The sequence below is a fragment of the Galleria mellonella genome, unplaced genomic scaffold (assembly GCF_026898425.1).
Source record: "Galleria mellonella isolate WM207_F2 unplaced genomic scaffold, CSIRO_AGI_GalMel_v1 utg40, whole genome shotgun sequence".
Lineage (NCBI taxonomy): Eukaryota > Metazoa > Arthropoda > Insecta > Lepidoptera > Pyralidae > Galleria > Galleria mellonella.
This window is the reverse complement of record NW_026442094.1, coordinates 1,081,249-1,100,602: the sequence shown is the minus strand read 5'-3', so window position 1 is coordinate 1,100,602 and position 19,354 is coordinate 1,081,249. Positions and strand designations below refer to the sequence as shown.

Below are 19,354 nucleotides of genomic sequence, written 5' to 3'. Positions count from 1 at the left end.
CATTTCTCGGAAAGAAATACGAGTGGAAAATTTATAAAAAAATATTTAGTCCGTCATAATACTGACTGATAGCTGGGCATAGTCTTCAGTTCCACTGGTAAAAATCTCTCTAAAAATAACGTTGAAGATTTAATTTAAAATTACAATCTATCATTACAATTTAATAAAAGCGATATTTTGTTAAGATGTGTCGATAGATGGATATTTGTTGCTCTTTCACACAAAAATTATTAAAAAAATTTAAATGAAACTTGCTTGTATTTTAACTTAAAGCATAGGATACTTTATATATTGACATATGTGGGCGAAGCAGGTTACTTGCGTCGTAATGATGCGTTTAATTGACGTACAATTTGATACACATTCTATTTGTGATGGAGAAAGACATAGGCATATTTATTACAGTTAAGCTACATATTTCGATCACGGACAAAGTCGCGTGTGAAAGGTAGTCATAAATAAACAAAAATGCCCCCGTAACAACGAGGTTGTCGTGGTAATCACCATCTGTTCTTACATGGCGCATTACGAAATTATTCAATTTTAATAAGAGATCTGCGGTCAGTCAACAATGATTAATTGATATATTTTGCACTAGTCATTTGTATTAAAAGTTAAAATGATTTCTAGGCCAATATCTGCTTTGTATATGTTACAAGTTGCTTGTATATTTTATTAAACTAGCTTTTACCCGCGACATCGTTCGCGTGACCGGAACATATTTACCTTTCGATTGGTATAATAGCATAGTGATATGAGAAGTTGTCAAGACACCAAAAGGTAATGAACAAACCAACTCACTTACACTTATTAGTAAGGATAGCTTTGTTGTGACCTTTATCCATCATCATTATTATCATATCAGCCGTTAACTGTCCATTGCTAAACATTTTTGGTTTAACCAGTAGTTACCACGTTTGGTAAGCGATTTGGCAACCGCAGTTAGGCTTTGGTGATGTTTTAAGAGAGACGCTGCTGCCCATCTCTCGATCATTAGGTACCCTTAGTCGACTCTTATGACTTCCACGGGAAAGGAAAGAGTGGCCTATTCTATGTTGGAACCAAATGGCAATTTCGTCCACTTAGTCGAAATTTACTTTATTCGTATAAAAAAAGTATAATGTGAAATCTGTCTGAAAGGTCGATGGACCGCTTTTTAGGTCAAAGGGTCCGAATTTGTCGTCAAAATGTATTAAAATTAAAAGGCAAATTTGTCATCAAAATTACGTCCGTCTTCTTATCGGTCTTTTGTCTAAGTCCTTTTGTTTTGTCCCAAGCTGTCAGTTTTAATTGTCGAATGTCTTAGCGGCCAGCGATAAAACCGGTCAAAGAGGCCGCAACATCCCCACCTCCAGTATTGGAAGCCAATACTCCAGGCGTGGCCTAAGCGCGGACGTCCAGTCTGGCCAGTTTTGTCACTGGTCGCTTATAGAGTCCGGTCGAAGTCAGCACGTCAGCTACTCGAACCTTGCCGTCCTTCCCAGGATACACTGCCGTCACTCGTCCTTTGGGCCACTGGTTTCGTGGGAGTTGATCGTCAGTTATAATTACAACGTCATCAGTCATTAACGGTCGTGTTTCTTGTCGAAACCATTTGTCTTGTCTTGTCAAAGTTGGTAAGTACTCTTTTATCCAACGTTTCCAGGTAAGGTCGGCCAGTCGCTGGGAGTGACGCCAGGATCGTCGCAGTAAGTCATCGTCGTCAAAGATACCCAAAGGATGGTCAATGTCATTTGTCTTCGTCATCAAAAAGTCATTCGGAGTTAAAGGTAAGTCATCGTCCTTGTCAATAGGTACATACGTTAGTGGTCTACTATTTACAAAATGTTCTGTCTCCGCTAGGAGTGTTGATAGAACTTGATCACTTGGCGCTGTTTCTTTTAGAGTGACACGGAGAGCAGTCTTAACAGAGCGCACCATTCGCTCCCAACAACCTCCCATATGAGGAGCGTTAGGGGCGATAAAGTGCCAGTCAATTCCCCTGGTACTTCCCATCCTAGTTAGTTCGTCTTTGTCCAAGGCCGCCACGGACAATTTCAGCTCACGGTCGGCTCCTTTAAAAGTGGTGGCATTGTCACTCCATATTTGTCTTGGGCAACCACGACGAGCAATGAAACGTCGGATGGCCATGATAGCACTGCTTGTTGATAAATCATGTGTCACCTCAATATGGATAGCTCGAACCGTAAGACAGGTGAAAAGAGCTCCATATCTCTTCTCTCGATGACGGCCTACCTTGACCAGCATTGGGCCGAAATAGTCCAGACCCGTATAATGGAAAGCGCGTCCACCAGGAGTCAGCCTTATATCGGGTAATGACCCCATCAGAGGTGGGTCAGGTCTTGCTCTCCTTATTCTACATAACTGACAGTCGTTCCAAATAGACTTGACAGCGTTCCTTCCACCGATTATCCAAAAACGTTGTCGAAGATTATTAAATACCAGTTCCCGTCCACTATGGGCTGCATCTTGATGGTACTGGTGCATGATGAGATGCGTAAATTTGTCTTTTGGATGCAAAATGATTGGGTGTCGAGTGTCATTGCCAACATTCGCTTCGCGAATCCTCCCATCAACGCGGAGAATGTCGTCTCCATCCAGAAATGGTGTCAATTGGCGTAGGGAAAAGTGGACAAACCACTTGTCCACATTTTTTAATATTTTTAATATCGTCAGAAAACATTCTTCTTTGACTATCCTTAATAAGCGCCTTCTCTGCTTCTTTAACTTCGTCCGCTGTCAATTCACCTCGTTTTCTGTTATCTTTGTGAGTCCAGTTACATACAGCGCGGAAGAACCACGCGGTACTTCTTATTAGCCTCCAAAACTTTGAAAATCGGCTGACGTCAGGCAGATTAACGGACATTTCAGTTAAAACTAAGATGGTTTTCACCTCAACGTCGTCAGGATCAACAACGAATTCAGTCTCTTCTGACGGCCAGAATTCCTTAGACCCCCGGAGAAACTGTGGTCCATGTAACCATCTCGTATTATCCTCGGTAACTGTCTCTCTAGTTGCATCGTCTGCAGCATTCAGGCCTGACGGTACCCACCTCCAGTGATTAACGTCGGTTAACTCGGAGATCTCGCTGACACGATGGGCAACGAAAGGCTTAAAACGACCGCTGTCAGAACGAAGCCAGCTCAGAACAGTCTTAGAGTCAGACCAGAGTGTTAAGCTTGCATCAAAGTATTGCTTCAAAGTGTGAGCTAGTCTAGCACCCAGCAAGGCAGCCTGTAACTCGAGACGAGGTATGCTCATTACTTTGAGTGGTGCGACGTGAGCACGTGCCAAGACGAAAGCTACATGCCAACTACCATCTGACATCTTGACGCGTAGATATGCAACGCTCGCATAAGCCTTACTGCTTGCATCGCAAAAATGTGAAGTTCTAAGTCAGCTTGTTTGTCACACATGTCAGTAAAAAGCCAACGAGGAAATCTAAAGTCGCTGACCTTTTGTAATTCCAACAACCATAACTGCCATTCCTTGAAACTAGTCGATTCGATTTCATCGTCCCAGCTGATTTTGGATTTCCAGATATTTTGCAGGAGAATTCGCCCCTTCACTGTCACATATAAGAGGAAACCTAAAGGATCAAAAATGGACATCGTCAATCTTAATATGTCACGTTTGGTTGGTTTCTTCTCCCTTGACTTAATGTCCTCGCTCACCTTAGGAAGCTTCAATAGAAAGATAAACTCATCGGAATCCTGGTTCCAGCGCACTCCAAGCACACGTTCTACCTGATCATCCTTGGAGTCAGAGAGGATCTTCAGGATACACGGGGATAGCTTGTCTGAAGGTAAGTGTTCCAATAGTGTATGAGAACTAGAGACAAAATTCCTTATATTGAAGCCACCTGCAGCATGTATACGTATTACATCATCCACTACGCGTACCAAGTCATCCTCATCGTCAAAAGAGTGGATGTAGTCGTCGACGTAATGGTGGTCTATAATAGCTTTGACAGCTTCTGGGTGAGTCGCCTCATATCTACGAGCATTCAAATTTTTTACATATTGAGCTGATGATGGTGAACAGACAGGTCCAAAAGTCATGACATTCATGACATAAACGTCATTATTCTAGAGAAGTCGTTGGGCATGTCGGTCATCTTCCCTAATAAGTACTCTATGAAACATCTCTTGGATGTCACCAATTACACAATATTTGCCTAGACGGAACCCTAATAATACAGCAGGCAAAGATGTTAAAAAATCAGGTCCACTCAATAAGAAGTCATTGAGTGACTTACCGTCAGACTTAGCTGCACAGTCAAGTACAATTCGCAACTTATTAGGCTTATTAGGATTAAAAACGGCAAAGTGAGGAAGATACCATGTCTTATTGGTCTGGATCGAGGCCTCTTCAGGAGTTAATTTTGAGATGTATCCTTTATCAACATTCTCCTGGATCTTCTCCTCATACTTGACAGCAAGCTCAGGATACCTACGAAATTTTCTCTGGATACCTATAAGTCTACTCTTCGCCTGTGGGTAGCTATTCGGGAGCTGAACGTCATCAGACCTCCAGAGTAGGCCGGTCTCCCATCGTCCTTGAGGCAAGAGTTTCGTGGTCTGTTCCATAATCTTCAGCGCCAGCTGATCCTCTCGAGAACGAGGAAAGTCACCTGTCTGCTTCACGCCGAAAGACTCTGTGGAAAAAGATCTCTTAACGAGGTCGTGTAATTCGTCACAAGAGCATAGATGTAATATAGTTCTGTCATTCGCTATACTACGAAGTCCTATGTTCCCATGTACAACATAACCCAAGTCCGTCTTAGATATTATAGGTCCGTTCTTATGTCCTTGTATTATTTGTCTAGTAATAATTAACTCAATATTATCTTGTCCAATTAGTAACTCAATCTTTCTAGGTCGTATGTCATAGTCTGTCACATAGTCAGTCACATAAGGAAATTTATTTACAATATTTTTATATGAAATACTATCTAGTACAATATTCAAATTATTTATAGAACGAACACTATTTACACTATACACATTTTTTTCATTCAAACCGCGAATATTAAATGACACTATTTTTGAGTCCGTCTCTGTGGTTGACATTCCGGACACACCACGCATGTGTAGATTTGTCGTCGGACCAGTAATGCCAGCCTTCTCGAGCAGAGTAGCATCAACCAGGCTCACAGATGCGCCTTCATCAAGGAGAGCGAAGGTAGTGACGTCACCTTTTGTACCTGATACAACGACTGGCACGACCTTCAGTAATACACGCGAGCTTCGACTGTCGTTGTTCACTGTCGTTTCGGCATGATTGACGGATATTACTCTATCATCAGTCTCGTCGCGTGGGGCAGCATGAAGCAAGGTGTGATGAGCACGGACACATTCAGGAACAGAGCATTTAATTTTTCTCTTACAGGCTTTTAGTTGGTGTCGTACAGATAGACAAGAGAAACATAACTTTTTGTCAGTTACCAACTTCCAGCGGTCGTCTATCGTCATCCGTTTGAAATCATCACAATCACTTAGTCGATGATTACCGTTGCAGAGCACACATGTAGGTGATGATGATGAAACTGTAGCTATCACCGGTCTCCATGGTCTATGGTCAGGCTTGGTCGGCAGCTTCGCAACAGTATTATTTACAGTCCTTATAGGCAGCGGAGCAATATAAGTGGCGGCGTTAGCTACGGTCATGAGCCACTCAGATACATGACATAAAGATACAATATTTACATTTTTATTCGATATATACATACTCCATTGATATTTCAATAGTGACGGCAGTTTACTTATTATTTCTCGAATTAAAGTGGGATTAGTCAGATGTCCAACCTCTTCTGTCATTTTCATCGTAGCTACAACATTTTGAATTGCAGTCGCATATTCTATTAAATGATTGACGTCGTCATGACGGACTTCACGCATGAGCCTTATTTTATTCAACATGACTTCTATGATTAATTCAGGTCTACCAAATCGTAACTTCAATGTGTCTATTATTAGTTTTAGGTTTGTAGCACTCACCAACAGCGCAGATACAGCGTCACGCGCACGGCCCTTCAGGCAGCGCGCTAGTCGTTCGATGTTTTCATCGTCGCTATAACCACACAGCCGTGTTGTCGATATATACTGCCTATAGAACAACGGCCACTCATCAGGCTCACCGCTATACAAGGGCAGCTCCTTTGCGCTTATTTGCCTGGCTAGGAGTTTAGACATGTTTGTGTTGTCATTCTCTAGTCTGCGTGTAGGAATGTGTGGTGGTACAGGCATCATTTCAGGCTGTGTCTGTGTATCAGTATTGATAGCCGTCGAGATAGCGTGAGGCATACTAATATTATTTTGATACACCATACCTGAGGTTGTAGGCAGACGTAGGGACTCGCGTGACTGTGTCCTATTGAGCATGAGGAGGTTCTCTTCATCTTCAAGTGCTTGTGCTGATAATGCAAGTTTTTCTTCGATGAGTCTGGTTTGTATCAACGCGCGCTCTTCCGCGGCTTGCAATTGTAGTTGTAGGAGTCGTTGTCTTCTTACTACAGTCGATGTGGACGTACTAGAGTGCGAACGGGCGGATGGCGTGGGTAAGGGCTGGCGGCTACCGTGGGCGGACTGTCGGTCGTGTTCACCCTGGTCAGCAGTAGCAAGCAGCGTCGTCGGAATTGTCGTCATCTTCGCTTGTCTTCGTGTCTGCACCATAGGTTGGTTGTAGTTTTTTCGAAGGACCACTTGAAAGGTCGATGGACCGCTTTTTAGGTCAAAGGGTCCGAATTTGTCGTCAAAATGTATTAAAATTAAAAGGCAAATTTGTCATCAAAATTACGTCCGTCTTCTTATCGGTCTTTTGTCTAAGTCCTTTTTGTTTTGTCCCAAGCTGTCAGTTTTAATTGTCGAATGTCTTAGCGGCCAGCGATAAAACCGGTCAAAGAGGCCGCAACACTGTCTACAAAGAGTATATATTCTGTATATATATATATATATATATATATATATATATATATATATATATATATATATATATATATATATATTTTTTTTTTTTTTTTCTTTATTGCACTTGTAAATTACATTGTTAATGCATTTATAATAATAATAATAAATAATAATGGTAATAATTTAAACCGAGAGCGGAGGTACGAAGGAGAATTGGGGTTATTAAGTATGTTATAAAGGAAAGAAAGGATGTGCATATCACGTCGAAGTCGGATAGGAAGCTACTTTAACTGGTTGCGAAAGGCATAAACGTGTATCTATCTATCATAATTTTAGTCAGTAACATAAGATTTTTTTAAATAAAATATCTAGCTAAACCCTCTAGTTTAAAGCAATATTTCATATAATCTTAAGATTTCTTTCTTTACGTTTTAATCTCAACGTTGTGTTTGTTTCAACTTTGCATGAAGTTTCACTTCACTTACCTAGTTTTAATTAATTCCTGATTTAATTCCTACGTGAGCTATTTTCTATGTTAAGGATGTACTTTACTAATATTATAAATGTGAATGAATTTGCAGAAAGGATTTGATTGAAATTTAGAATACAGACGGATTATCATCATCAAATCAGTTTTTAACTTTCCACAGCTGAACATAAGTCTCCCACTTGGGGGGTTTTGCCAATTGTTGCCACGCTTGGTAGGCGAATTGGCAACCGCAGTTAGGCTTTGAAGATGTTTTAAGTGGGACGCTGCTGTTGTTTTTTGACTAAGTAACATAAAAAATATCCTATTAATTTATTTACATACGTGAAGAGATAACTAAATAACTGATATAACACGTTTTTCATTGAAACAAACACGTCAACTCAACCTTGTTGTTAGCAGCACTAACATGTATTGTTCCATTTTCAAATATTAATATTCCATTTTCAAAAGCACTGATTGTATTCGCTTCACATTACCCGTTGTATACTAGTTACTCGCTCAACTTGATACCCGTTGGTGCTCGTTATCGTAGATATGGCGGTTATTCGTAAAATTACTTAACAAGCCAGAAAAAGCTTTTGAATAAACATTTAACACTCGGCCTCGTTTATAGATCTGGGTTCGTTCGGATAAATAGCGGGGATTTTCAATACAAATTGTTGAGGAACGAGCAAGCTGGAACGATTAAAATTAATTATATTTTGATAAACGTAATTAAAATTATTTGCACGTTTATAGCACTTAATTTATAATTAATCAGCCTTCTTCACAAATCATACCTACGCTTCGTCATCATCATCATTTTAGTCATCATCTGTTCACTGCTGAACATAAGCCATAAGTTACGGTCCTGAGCCAATTGCATCTACTGACTTCCTGCAATGTATTCGAGGTCGGCATTTCATGTATTGGGCCCGAGGAGGGGGAAGGGGTTCGTTCTACACTGCGTTTACCTGTGGTGTCGCCACTCAAGAACCTTTTTTATTCATGGGTTGTCACTTCTTCGAGCTATAGACAAGTCCATTGCCACTATAATTTGCTTATCTTTTTTTGCTTTAAATCTTTTGAAATTTTCGTTGCGGATTTTATCACGCAAAGAAAGTTCGAACATAGCCTTTTCCATAGTCCGCTTAGTAATCTGAAGCTTTTACATACAGACGACCATCTAATAACTATACATATCAACGTTTAATTATACTATATGAAAATGTAATGGCAACGCATGGGGGGTATCATGGGCGAAACAGTATACTCTGTTATGTCCATGGCACTGCTCATGTCTATAGGCGACGGTTACCACTTTCCATCAGATGGGCCGTCAGCTTGTTTGCAATTCTAAGTTGTATAAAAAAAATGTATCTTTTATGTATGAAATAATAATAATACGAGAAAGGGCATTGTATTGAGCCATGGTACTTTTGTTTAATTCATATTACTCCAATTACTACCGCTAATATTACTATCATCGTTATTGTAGATGATAAACAGATGAAGTGACGAATTCAAATTTGTTGCAGAAAGCTGATGAATGTCTCAGGACTATACAGAAGAATAACACCTGAGTCCTCACCTCTCATGGCAACGCATAAGGAATATCGTGGGCGAAACAGTATACTCTCTTATCTCTATAGTACTCCTCATGTCTATAGGCGACGGCAAGTAGGCCGTCAGCTTGTTTGCCATTTTAAGTTGCATATAAAAACTGTTCTCAGACCCATGAACTTTATGGGCAAGGATTATCTTCAGCAGTAGACAAAGTAGATGAAAAAATACAAAAAAAAAAAAGAAAAGAAAAGACAGCCTCGTAAATAAAATACAATCGTGACCTATATAGAACTGTAACCATAATTTATCATAGGAGAAAACCGAATTGAAAGAAATTTAGCAATAAAATAGATAACAATAAAATACCGTATCGTAATCTGTGGACAACATATAAGGAATGGGAAGGAAATCACGTAAGCGTTTCGATGCTCATTGCCAATGTCTTTGTTAGTATGAATTACATGGATTTCGCACGGTATGCTGGAAGATATTTATTGCTGTATAAATCATGTACAAGTTGTAATGTATTGCGGCTCTATTCAGACAGTGCACGAGTAAGTCACAGCGACACCGTCCGATACTATTTATGTTACATATTTTTATAAATATTTGCCAGGAAATAGGAAATAAATTACTATGGAGCAATCTATTATTAAAATAATATGGATGTTGAATGAATGAATAAAATTTAAACAATAGAAAAACATTATTTTTTTATTGCCGTTTGTTTCGTATCTTCGGAGGGCATCTCGTGGACCCCTGCCGATTGCAGGAACAACGAATGCCCTTGAAGCCCTTGAGGCAGTCGTTGTTTGGTAAGTTATATCAAGGATCTGCCTAAATAATGATGATTACTTCAACTCTCATCAGATGACGCACTTACACGAGTATTTTGTAGTGAAAGGTCTAAATGAATTTAAATGAAATTTAATACATAGATATGAGATAGATACATATTATATATTATTTTATAATTATTCATACAGGAGTACTCGTAGTTATCTTTTGCCTATAATTTCATATGTGTGGATTTTGGAAGTAGATAATCAGTTGTAGTTGGTGCACCAAGATAAAATATACAGATTTTAAATTATACCTTCAGGTATATAACTGTAAAAACCGCATTCAATTTGGTAGAGTATTTCTTGTGTGATGCAAGAACAAATATACAGAGAGCAAAATTTCTCTAAATTATTGTTTTACCTTCTGTCCCTCTCATTAAAACCCCTCATATGATTTTTCCTTAAATATCCCCTATGGACAGACATCGACTAGTTACTTTTTTATTTATTTGGTGGTAAGATATTAGAGTCAATGAAGACCTAGATTATATAGAACGTCTGTGCTAGTCATACAATAGATATCTTTTGAAGTTTATTTGTTGTTATACAACCAAAACTGAGATTGTTTTGTAACTTATGAGATGTCGTATAAAATGGTACATTTCAAGTTAATTATAAGTAATTGAATTTAAGTTACCTCAGGCGCCGTGTTGGCCCCGAGTGCTCGTTGAAACAGCATACCTGCCTACACACAGAATGTTCCTCAAATTAGATTAGGCAGCTCGAGTGTTCCCGGTTTAATTTCAGCTCGGATTACTCACTAATGAACACCGCAGAAATGCTTTCAGACTCACTTATTTTAATTTTGATATACAACAAAAATGCAACATATAGCCGTGTCCGTGTATTGTTTTGTTTACAGTCTCAGGTGTACATTATTTTATTTGTTTACATCTTTAAACACGTTTTAACATATACGTAAATGCACACATACTCACACGCACACACACACACACACACACACACACACACACACACACACACACACACACACACACACACACACATTCATACATACACATTTATTATTATAATTTTAGTATATGATGGTCCATTAAGCAGTAATTTAGCGAAATTATCAAATTAAAATATTAACCAAATATTTATAGAGATGAGTTTAGAGAAGCGATACCTCATAATTTATAATGATAATTTTAGTCGATTATTATCTACTGCTCAATATAAACTTATCACAGTCCATGTTAATTTTTTCATTTCATTCGATTTAAATGGTTAGTCCATTGCCACATATACCGACCACAATCACAAACTACATTTATAAAAATATTAACGTATAGTTTTGGTTTAGTTATGGTTATGTTATACTGCTATACATTTGCTACTTTCAATTGTTACGCTGAACAGAAAGAAAGTAAAAGACGGTGAATAAGAGTAGGGATATCAATTAAAAGAATGAATGAATGAGAATACTTTATTTGCATTATACAATATAGGAAATAAGCAAGGCAATTTACAAACACAACGATACAATTGTATAAGTACAGTAAGGCGGTCTTATTGCTGAGAGAATTCAAAAAGAATAAAATTAGACAATATGTTTATATCTCATTGCATAACTCGTAGTTTTTTCGGTTCCAGATCGCAACTAGAAATGCTACGGTGTTAGCTGACCGATGTTACCATGTGTGAAAAATTACTTTATACATTTTATGAAGTATTATTTATGTTGCCAACAGATTCAATCTGAATAAATAAATAAATAAAAATTATATTGTAAATATGGAAGAATTTTTGTATTAATTAATTTATTTATTTATTACATGATTATAACATGTTTATACGCAACATAGATACAATATAAACTAATTTAATAAATAAATTGAATTAAACAATGCTTAGTGTAACCGTGTACTTGAAGAAATCAAACATTATTCTAAATATGCATTACAGTGATTTTACCTGCGTTAAAGTGATATTGTTTGTAAAGATATTTGGATATTTGGATGTCCGTTACCATCGTATTTGAATGAAATTTCGCTCATAGATATTACATTGTTATATACTTTTTATTATAATTACAATGCCAATTAGATACCTACAATCAATTTATTAAATAAGTGAAATTATTCAAAATAACCTATTATATGGAAATCACGAATCTATTAATATAATAGTATAATGCCTGTAGTTAGTTAGACATGACCTATTCATTACAGACAACAACTCTGCGGCTTTATTCTAGTTCAGTACAGGTCGGCACAAACCATTATCTCATTGTAACAGAGTTAAGCCACGCACTATTAATATAATTAGCGTGGCATTGTGCCGCCTTATTACTGGGTTGGCCACTTAGATTTATAATGCATAAGTAACCTCCCTTTTGTTTGTTAATTCGTTAACAAAACGGTGTCCGCTTTGCAGCACGTGTGACGTGCCAAATTCGTAATTGTTCACATCATTTCAGTGTTAATTTGTAGGTCAGTTGAGTATTATTTTATGAAGTAATAATTGTTGCATTTTTTTTGGAATTATTCTGAATTCGTCTAGTTTTTTTTTAATGGGTGATAATGGAATGGTATCTTAACCTGCGTTATCGATATACGCTGGCGGTAGTGAGTGATGATAGATGAGGATGAAAAGACAGGCCAGTTAACCCATCGTGATGAATACACTTGGAATTCATCACGATGGTTTCCAGGAGGGACCACGTGGAGGTCGACCTAGTTGGGTATGTTGATAGCAATGGAGCCATTAGTTTCCACTATTAACAATCCCTCCCCCCTGAATTCGTCTAGTTAGGCACAGTCAGCAAAAGACAATTAAATAAAGTACATTTTCTAGTATTTCTGTCTACGGTCGAGTGGTAGATAACGCCATATGGTGTTAAGTCCGCCATTTATACTTACTAAGTATATTGAAGTTTAATAAATAAATAAATAAACACAATTTTATAGGGCGTCCGATTTCGGAAAAATTATCGATTTCTAAATCGATTACAGTTGTAAAGTCTCAGATCGATTCATGTAAAAATCAATGTTCAGAAGATTGATTTTACGAATGTTAATCAATGTTTTTAGGTAAGCATTGACAATGATTATGTCTTATAATAATTATGAAATTAAAAGTGAAATGAGTAATTAATTAATATTATAGTAATGTTGTTGACACTAATCACAGGCCTACTAATACGTATTAATATCAAATGAAATGAAGTACATTAATTGACATTTTGTATTTGACATATTGTTTTTTTATAAGAATTGTTAAAATTGTTGATTTACTAATTAAGTATTTTAAATTTTGCATGCCCAATTGTGACGAAATATGTGGACTTAATATTATTTTAACACCTGTATATTTATCATGTTTCTTGCAAATAAATATTCATTCATTCATTAATTCATTAAGAGTAGTCAATTAAAAATGAAAAACACAATAGCAAATACTATTCATAACTAGGCACTTGCATAGTTGAGATAAATCTAAAACCTTTAAGGTTAACAAGTTTACCATATACAGGCAGGCGTGTTCAGGGGAGTACAAAACTTAATTTGCTAGTGTAGCGAATCAACATATTTAGTTAACGTATTTATTTCGAAAATGCCAACATTTTTGTACAAATATATTTCATAAAGTTAATTGTATTTTTTTAGAAAATGAAAATAAGTATCAGTAGATAAGGATGAAGTCAGATCAGTTAGCTCATCGTAACAAATTCACCAGAAAATCCTGATTAACGAATCACGTTGACTTTCAAGAGAGACTGCGTGGAGGAGGTCTACCTGACAACGTATACTCATATTGTTGCAACGGGACTATTACTAACTATTAATAATTCCCTCCTTTCTGTCTATTTATATCATTTTGGATATTTTCTATATATAGACATTTCCATTAATTGTTTAGTAGCAAACTACCCATAGTAGAAACTACTTAGTTTGGAACTAATTTGTACGGTGTGGAACATTCAGCAGTTTTGTTTATATATTCTTTTTGTAACTACATTCTATGTTGGTTTAGCATTTTTGTATAATACTATTAAACATATACGGATATGAGCAAGCAAAGAACTTATTTCCTAATATATGTTATGTTGTTTGGTGCGCACGTTTCGGAATTGCAACACGGTACTAAGTCTGTGTACAAGTCAGTTAAATATTAAAGCTTAAACATACATATAGGTAGATATAGATGAAACATGTCATTACATCTTATATTTCACTATTATTTTAGTTTATTAAAATAGCACTATTGAATAGCTCGTTTTCAATTCATTTTAATTTTCTAAATATGTATTTTATTTATTATTGATTTTATCATTTTTATTTGACGTCAGCGCAGTGTATTACATACTGTTCGTTTTTCCATATATAATTTTTTATTAATTTAATGCGATATACACTACAGTATCTCATAGTTCACTATACTATTTACTATTTTGCATGTCTTCTAAACTTTTAACTATATTAATTTCATATAAAAATTCTAGTAGTATTTTAAATTTTCATCATTTAAGCTCACTTCGGGCAAGAAATTGACACGAAAATGCGTGCTGATGTGTCATCCGTATAATTCTATGTCTTTCCAACGCACTTTGCGTTGCGATATCTATATAATTGCATGTCTGTGGCTGGTACTATGTGCCGTCTGGGTAGTAAGCTGAATATTTTGGACAGGCGACTAGGCGAGAAGTTGCCAACGTGAATGTTGGCAGTGCGTCCATGTATATCAGACCACGAATATGTTGCAACCACTGTTTATTCGTGATAACGGTGCACTCTTGGATTTATTTTCAGACTAAAAACCAAACAATTTAAAAAAGAATATTTAACAATTTTGTATTAAAATTTAAGTAGTATTGTTAACCGTTGTTACTGGTAATTATGAATGAGGTCCTGTGTTGCATTCCCGGGTAAAACAATATAAGAAACAAACTTTAATCTAGATGTTTTAGATTGTGCCACTATATAATAATAATTGTATTGTTTTTCTTAACAATTTTCAATTTTCCAACGCATAATTACATTTCTGTTTTGCCAAAGTTCGACTGGGAGAGAATGCTGTAGGTATAGCATTAAGTTTACTTTTTGTACCAAAAATTTTTTACAATTTGGTTAATAAAGAATAAGTAAATAAAATGGTAGATAATTTGAAACAATAAGGTATATGAAAATTTAATTATAATATATTATGTTATCCAAACTTTGGGAATAGATGTTATCATGGATGAAAATGGAGTGATGATACAGGCTCGCTTTATTAGTTGAAGCTGATGGGGCACCAGCGAGTGATTATAAGTTATAATGAAGCGAGGTCTTATTATAGAATTCAGATTTATTATTGGATTCATATTTAAAGTAATTAGGCTGGTTTTTATTAATAAATGTAGGTACACATTTTGACACAAGATGTTTAAGAAAATTTATATAATTTAAAATAAATATCTAACACAGGCAAAGCCGTGGCATATGGCTGGTTAATAAAAAACTAAATAGTTGCGGAATAAACATAGTATTTTATTATATTTTGAAAAAATCAACATTTACGTTGAATGCGAATTGAGAAAAATTCTATCTGAGAGAGGCTTAGAACCTCGGGACAATAATTACAAAGGACACGAAAACATCTATATTAGTTATATTTATCTGAATTGATTATATTTAGATTTTCTAAATGGGTTTAAAAATACGTTTTTATTTTAGCTTTAACTTATCTTTTATCTCAAACTAAAACCATAAGAATAAATAATCTAAAATTCAAAGCTTATCCCAAAGATATTACGTCTAAGTAGGTTTATGCAAATTAAGTGCACAACTAGGGTCATTTCCCATAATTAACTTGTTAATTATCATCATCATCTGAGCTATAGACTGCACACTGACGATTTATTACGGTTAATTTGTGAATAAAATTTCATTAAAATCAATTTAGCTACTTAACAATCGAGCTAAAATACCTAAACTGATTTGAAGGTCGATTAAATAATAAATATTGAAAACATTAATATATATAAAGTACTATATTTATAATGTTAGTATTAAGGATACGTTTAAGTTACAGGAAATAAAAAAAAAAAAAAAAACTAATGGTCCTCCTGATAGAACGTGGGCAACTTTCTACTTACAGACATAAAGATCACAGTGGATTTAAGAGAATATACGTATATAAATCATGGGGTATCTTATGTATGACATTTTAGAGGACTAAGATGTCATGCTATCATACTCTGTAATTGCATTTATATATATACGTATGGACTGGAACCACATGATCCCGGCATAGAAGGTCCACACCTTCCTTTCCAGTGGGTGTCGTGGCAACTAAGGGAATTTGGAATGACTCTTCAGTTCCAAAGACTGACCGCAGTTGCTAAATCTTTTGCCAATGATCGCGACTAATGGCCAAACCCCCAATGGCTTATGTTCAGTAGCGGACGACGACTCATATGATGTGTAATATGACATATTGCTCTTCGAGCCTAAATACAGTTTTTTTTATGGGTGATAATGAAATAGTAACCTCACCCGCGCTATCGGTATACACCGGCGGGGCACTAGTGAAGGATGATAGGTGAGGGTGAAACAGATCAGTTAGCACATCGTGACGAATTCAACAAGAATTGTTCACGATGGTTTCCAGGGGGAGCCACGTGGAGGTCGACCTGATTGCTAGCAATGAGGCTGCCAAACTCCATTGCTAACAATCCCTTTCCCCCCCGCCAAAATACAGTCAAGAAAGCACACCTTTTTAGCAACAGAAACACGAGTAGAATACCCAAGCATACGACTTTTGTACAATTTTTTCTTCGACCAATAGTTAAGAAATATAGCTGTTTTTCTTTTAAATCTGTTTAAATTGATCATAAACATTTTTTATTGTGTAATATTTACAATGAATTTTTATATATCATGTCTTATATACCATGACGTTCCCCATAATTAACATCGACTGTAGGAAGGTTTAGGGTGTGCCAGAGAGATCGAGTTACGCTCAATAATGAGGTTAGAGGCCGAGAACTGTGCCCTCAGAACTTAGCGAACTAACCGCCTTCATGATAATTATGTCACTCTGTTCTTGTAAGCGTTGAAGTTAAATAAATGTAACAGTAATCCACATGTTAAGTCAGTTGTTGGCAATTTTAATTGCATGATTATTATCGTACTATTAAAAATGCTACATTTATGTGAGGATGTATGAATGGATGCTCTTTATATATCGTTATTTTATTTTTCTGTCAATGACAAATAATTTGAATATTTTTCTTGATGCTCTTTCTTATGGAATTGAGTTGACGTATTAAAAGTTTTCTGAACATCATCTACTATTTTTCTTCACCTGCTTCCTTTGAAACCTAATTTTATTCTATTTATATTATTCGGATTACTCACAGATGATTGACTTTCTTTCAAGTTAAAATTACTGAATAGATTTAAATGAAATTTGGTACACGTATAGGTTATATTTTAACTTATAGCGTACTTTATGTATTGGTGCATTTGGACAACGCCGTAAGAAACGATTCATAATATTATAAATGTGAAAGTGAGTTTGTTATCTCTTGGAGTTTTAACAGGTTAATCAGTCGCTATGTAATTTGACATATATTATATGTTTATTAATATTATAAATTTGCGTATGTTTGTTTGTTATCTCTTAGCGCCTAAATGGTTAAATTCATCATTATGAACTTTGGAATACACGTACTATATGAGATAAAGAAGAACATATATTACTATTTATCCCGGTTTATCAAAATATACAGGACATGCGAACGAAGTCGCGGGGCAAGGATATAGGTTTTCTGTATTCCCATTATTGAAAATAACTTAATAAACATAAATAATATAAATTAGTTTATAATTATAATAATAATATAAATAACCTAGTTATGCGAATTAATAAAAAGGTAAAAGCTAGTGTAAAGAATAGTTATTTATAAGTTAAGGAAAGTCGTAGCCAGCGAATTGTGCTGTACCTACTTATAATCATAGGGTACTTATGATCTAAATGACATATATTGGTATAAAATAAATATGGTATTTAAATACGCTACTTAGTCATAATACAGAGAATACAATACTCTATAAGTGGCCAAGTATTGCGATACACCACGGTGATGGATTAACTGGCCATTAATAAAAAAGGTTTAAAAAAAAGAATTTTATATATTCGTGGGCGAGTCGAACAAAGTATTTCAAATTTGGATATACCCACGAATCGCGAATACGGGGATGTAATCCATCAGTTTTACTCGTCCCTACGAACTCCCAATATGAGTAGGGGTATTTTCTTTGAAGTCTCCCTTAACCACGCCACTATTACCGTATTAGAGATAATTTATAACCAAAAATGAAGCTTTGGACTTGCGTACAAATCAATGAACAGCCAAAACTACCAGGTTTAAAAATACGAAAATTTGTACAGGGATTCGCTATAGTATCGTATGGGTATGGGCGACGCCATGTAAAACACCAACTAAGGATAACATTTTACTAAAGTTCGTTTAAACTATTATATCATTTTATCACAAAATTAATATATAAAATACTTACTTACCTATTACAATCTTATCACCTATGAAAGCAAGAGTATATAATTATATTAATAATTTCCTTTACTCTAAAAATGGCGGCCACTAAGCTGGTGAGAAATACAACGTTAACAGCTCTTATTTTATTTATTTAACATAATCCCCACGGACCTTTGCCACAGATAACAAAAAGAGAGCAGTAGGCAAATCGCTTATTGGTACCATGACATACCTATGTGCTTGGTAATGATCAATTATGCATGAGTTTTTAAATATATTCAGCGAGTATACTCGTACAATGAGTTTATGAGACGTACGTCTAACGTATAATTTTATCAGTTCGATTTAAAAATAGTAATAATAAAAAAACTAGTACTAAGAAGATACTATTTCTACTCTGCAAATAATAATGATGCCGGAATAAATATACAGGAAGACAGACAAAAATTATAAAAAATATTATATACATTTTTTTAATATTAATATTATGTAATTTTATTGTATTACTAGCTGACTCGGCAAACGTTGTTTTACCATATACATTATTTCGAGAACTATGCATGATAATTTCTCGTACTACAATTATTATATTTGATCTTGCAACCCTTATTGCGGCATATAAAAATCGCGATTAAAAAACAGGGTTTGATCGTTAAAGCATGAAAATTTGAATTTGTATGTATTTTTCAATGCTAAATTATAACAAAATAAAAATAAAAAATTTTGGCAAAAAAATAAAAAAATAATATTTAGGGATGGGTTACCTTTATCATTGAGGGGTATAAAAAATAGATGTTGGCCGATTCTCAGACCTACTGAATATGGACACAAAATTTCGTGAAAGTCGGTAAAGCCGTTTCAGAGGAGTTTGGTAACAAACACCGTGACACGAGAATTTTATATATTAGATGTATTAGTTGATTCGGTAAACATTTTTCCCCTTACCACTTCATCATCTTCTTATCAGGGTAAAATATTGGATAGAAGCGAAGCTCCAATTTAAAGATAGTATAGACATATAGTGAAAGATAGTACAGTTTTCGGTTATACCGATAACCTATACTGATAGGTTTCGGT

The 19,354-nt window shown here is 35.5% G+C and overlaps 2 protein-coding genes across 2 annotated transcripts; both read right to left on the bottom strand.

Moving 5' to 3' along the window:
* Positions 1-1,174: 1,174 nt before the first annotated feature.
* On the bottom strand, positions 1,175-2,609 carry LOC128201354 (uncharacterized). The gene has a single exon (XM_052898089.1). It carries the CDS (start codon positions 2,485-2,487, stop codon positions 1,384-1,386), a length of 1,104 nt encoding a protein of 367 aa, XP_052754049.1. The 5' UTR covers positions 2,488-2,609; the 3' UTR covers positions 1,175-1,383.
* A 1,480-nt stretch (positions 2,610-4,089) lies between these two features.
* On the bottom strand, positions 4,090-6,648 carry LOC128201375 (uncharacterized). The gene has a single exon (XM_052898173.1). The coding sequence runs from the start codon at positions 6,646-6,648 to the stop codon at positions 4,090-4,092; it is 2,559 nt and encodes an 852-aa protein (XP_052754133.1).
* Positions 6,649-19,354: the final 12,706 nt, after the last annotated feature.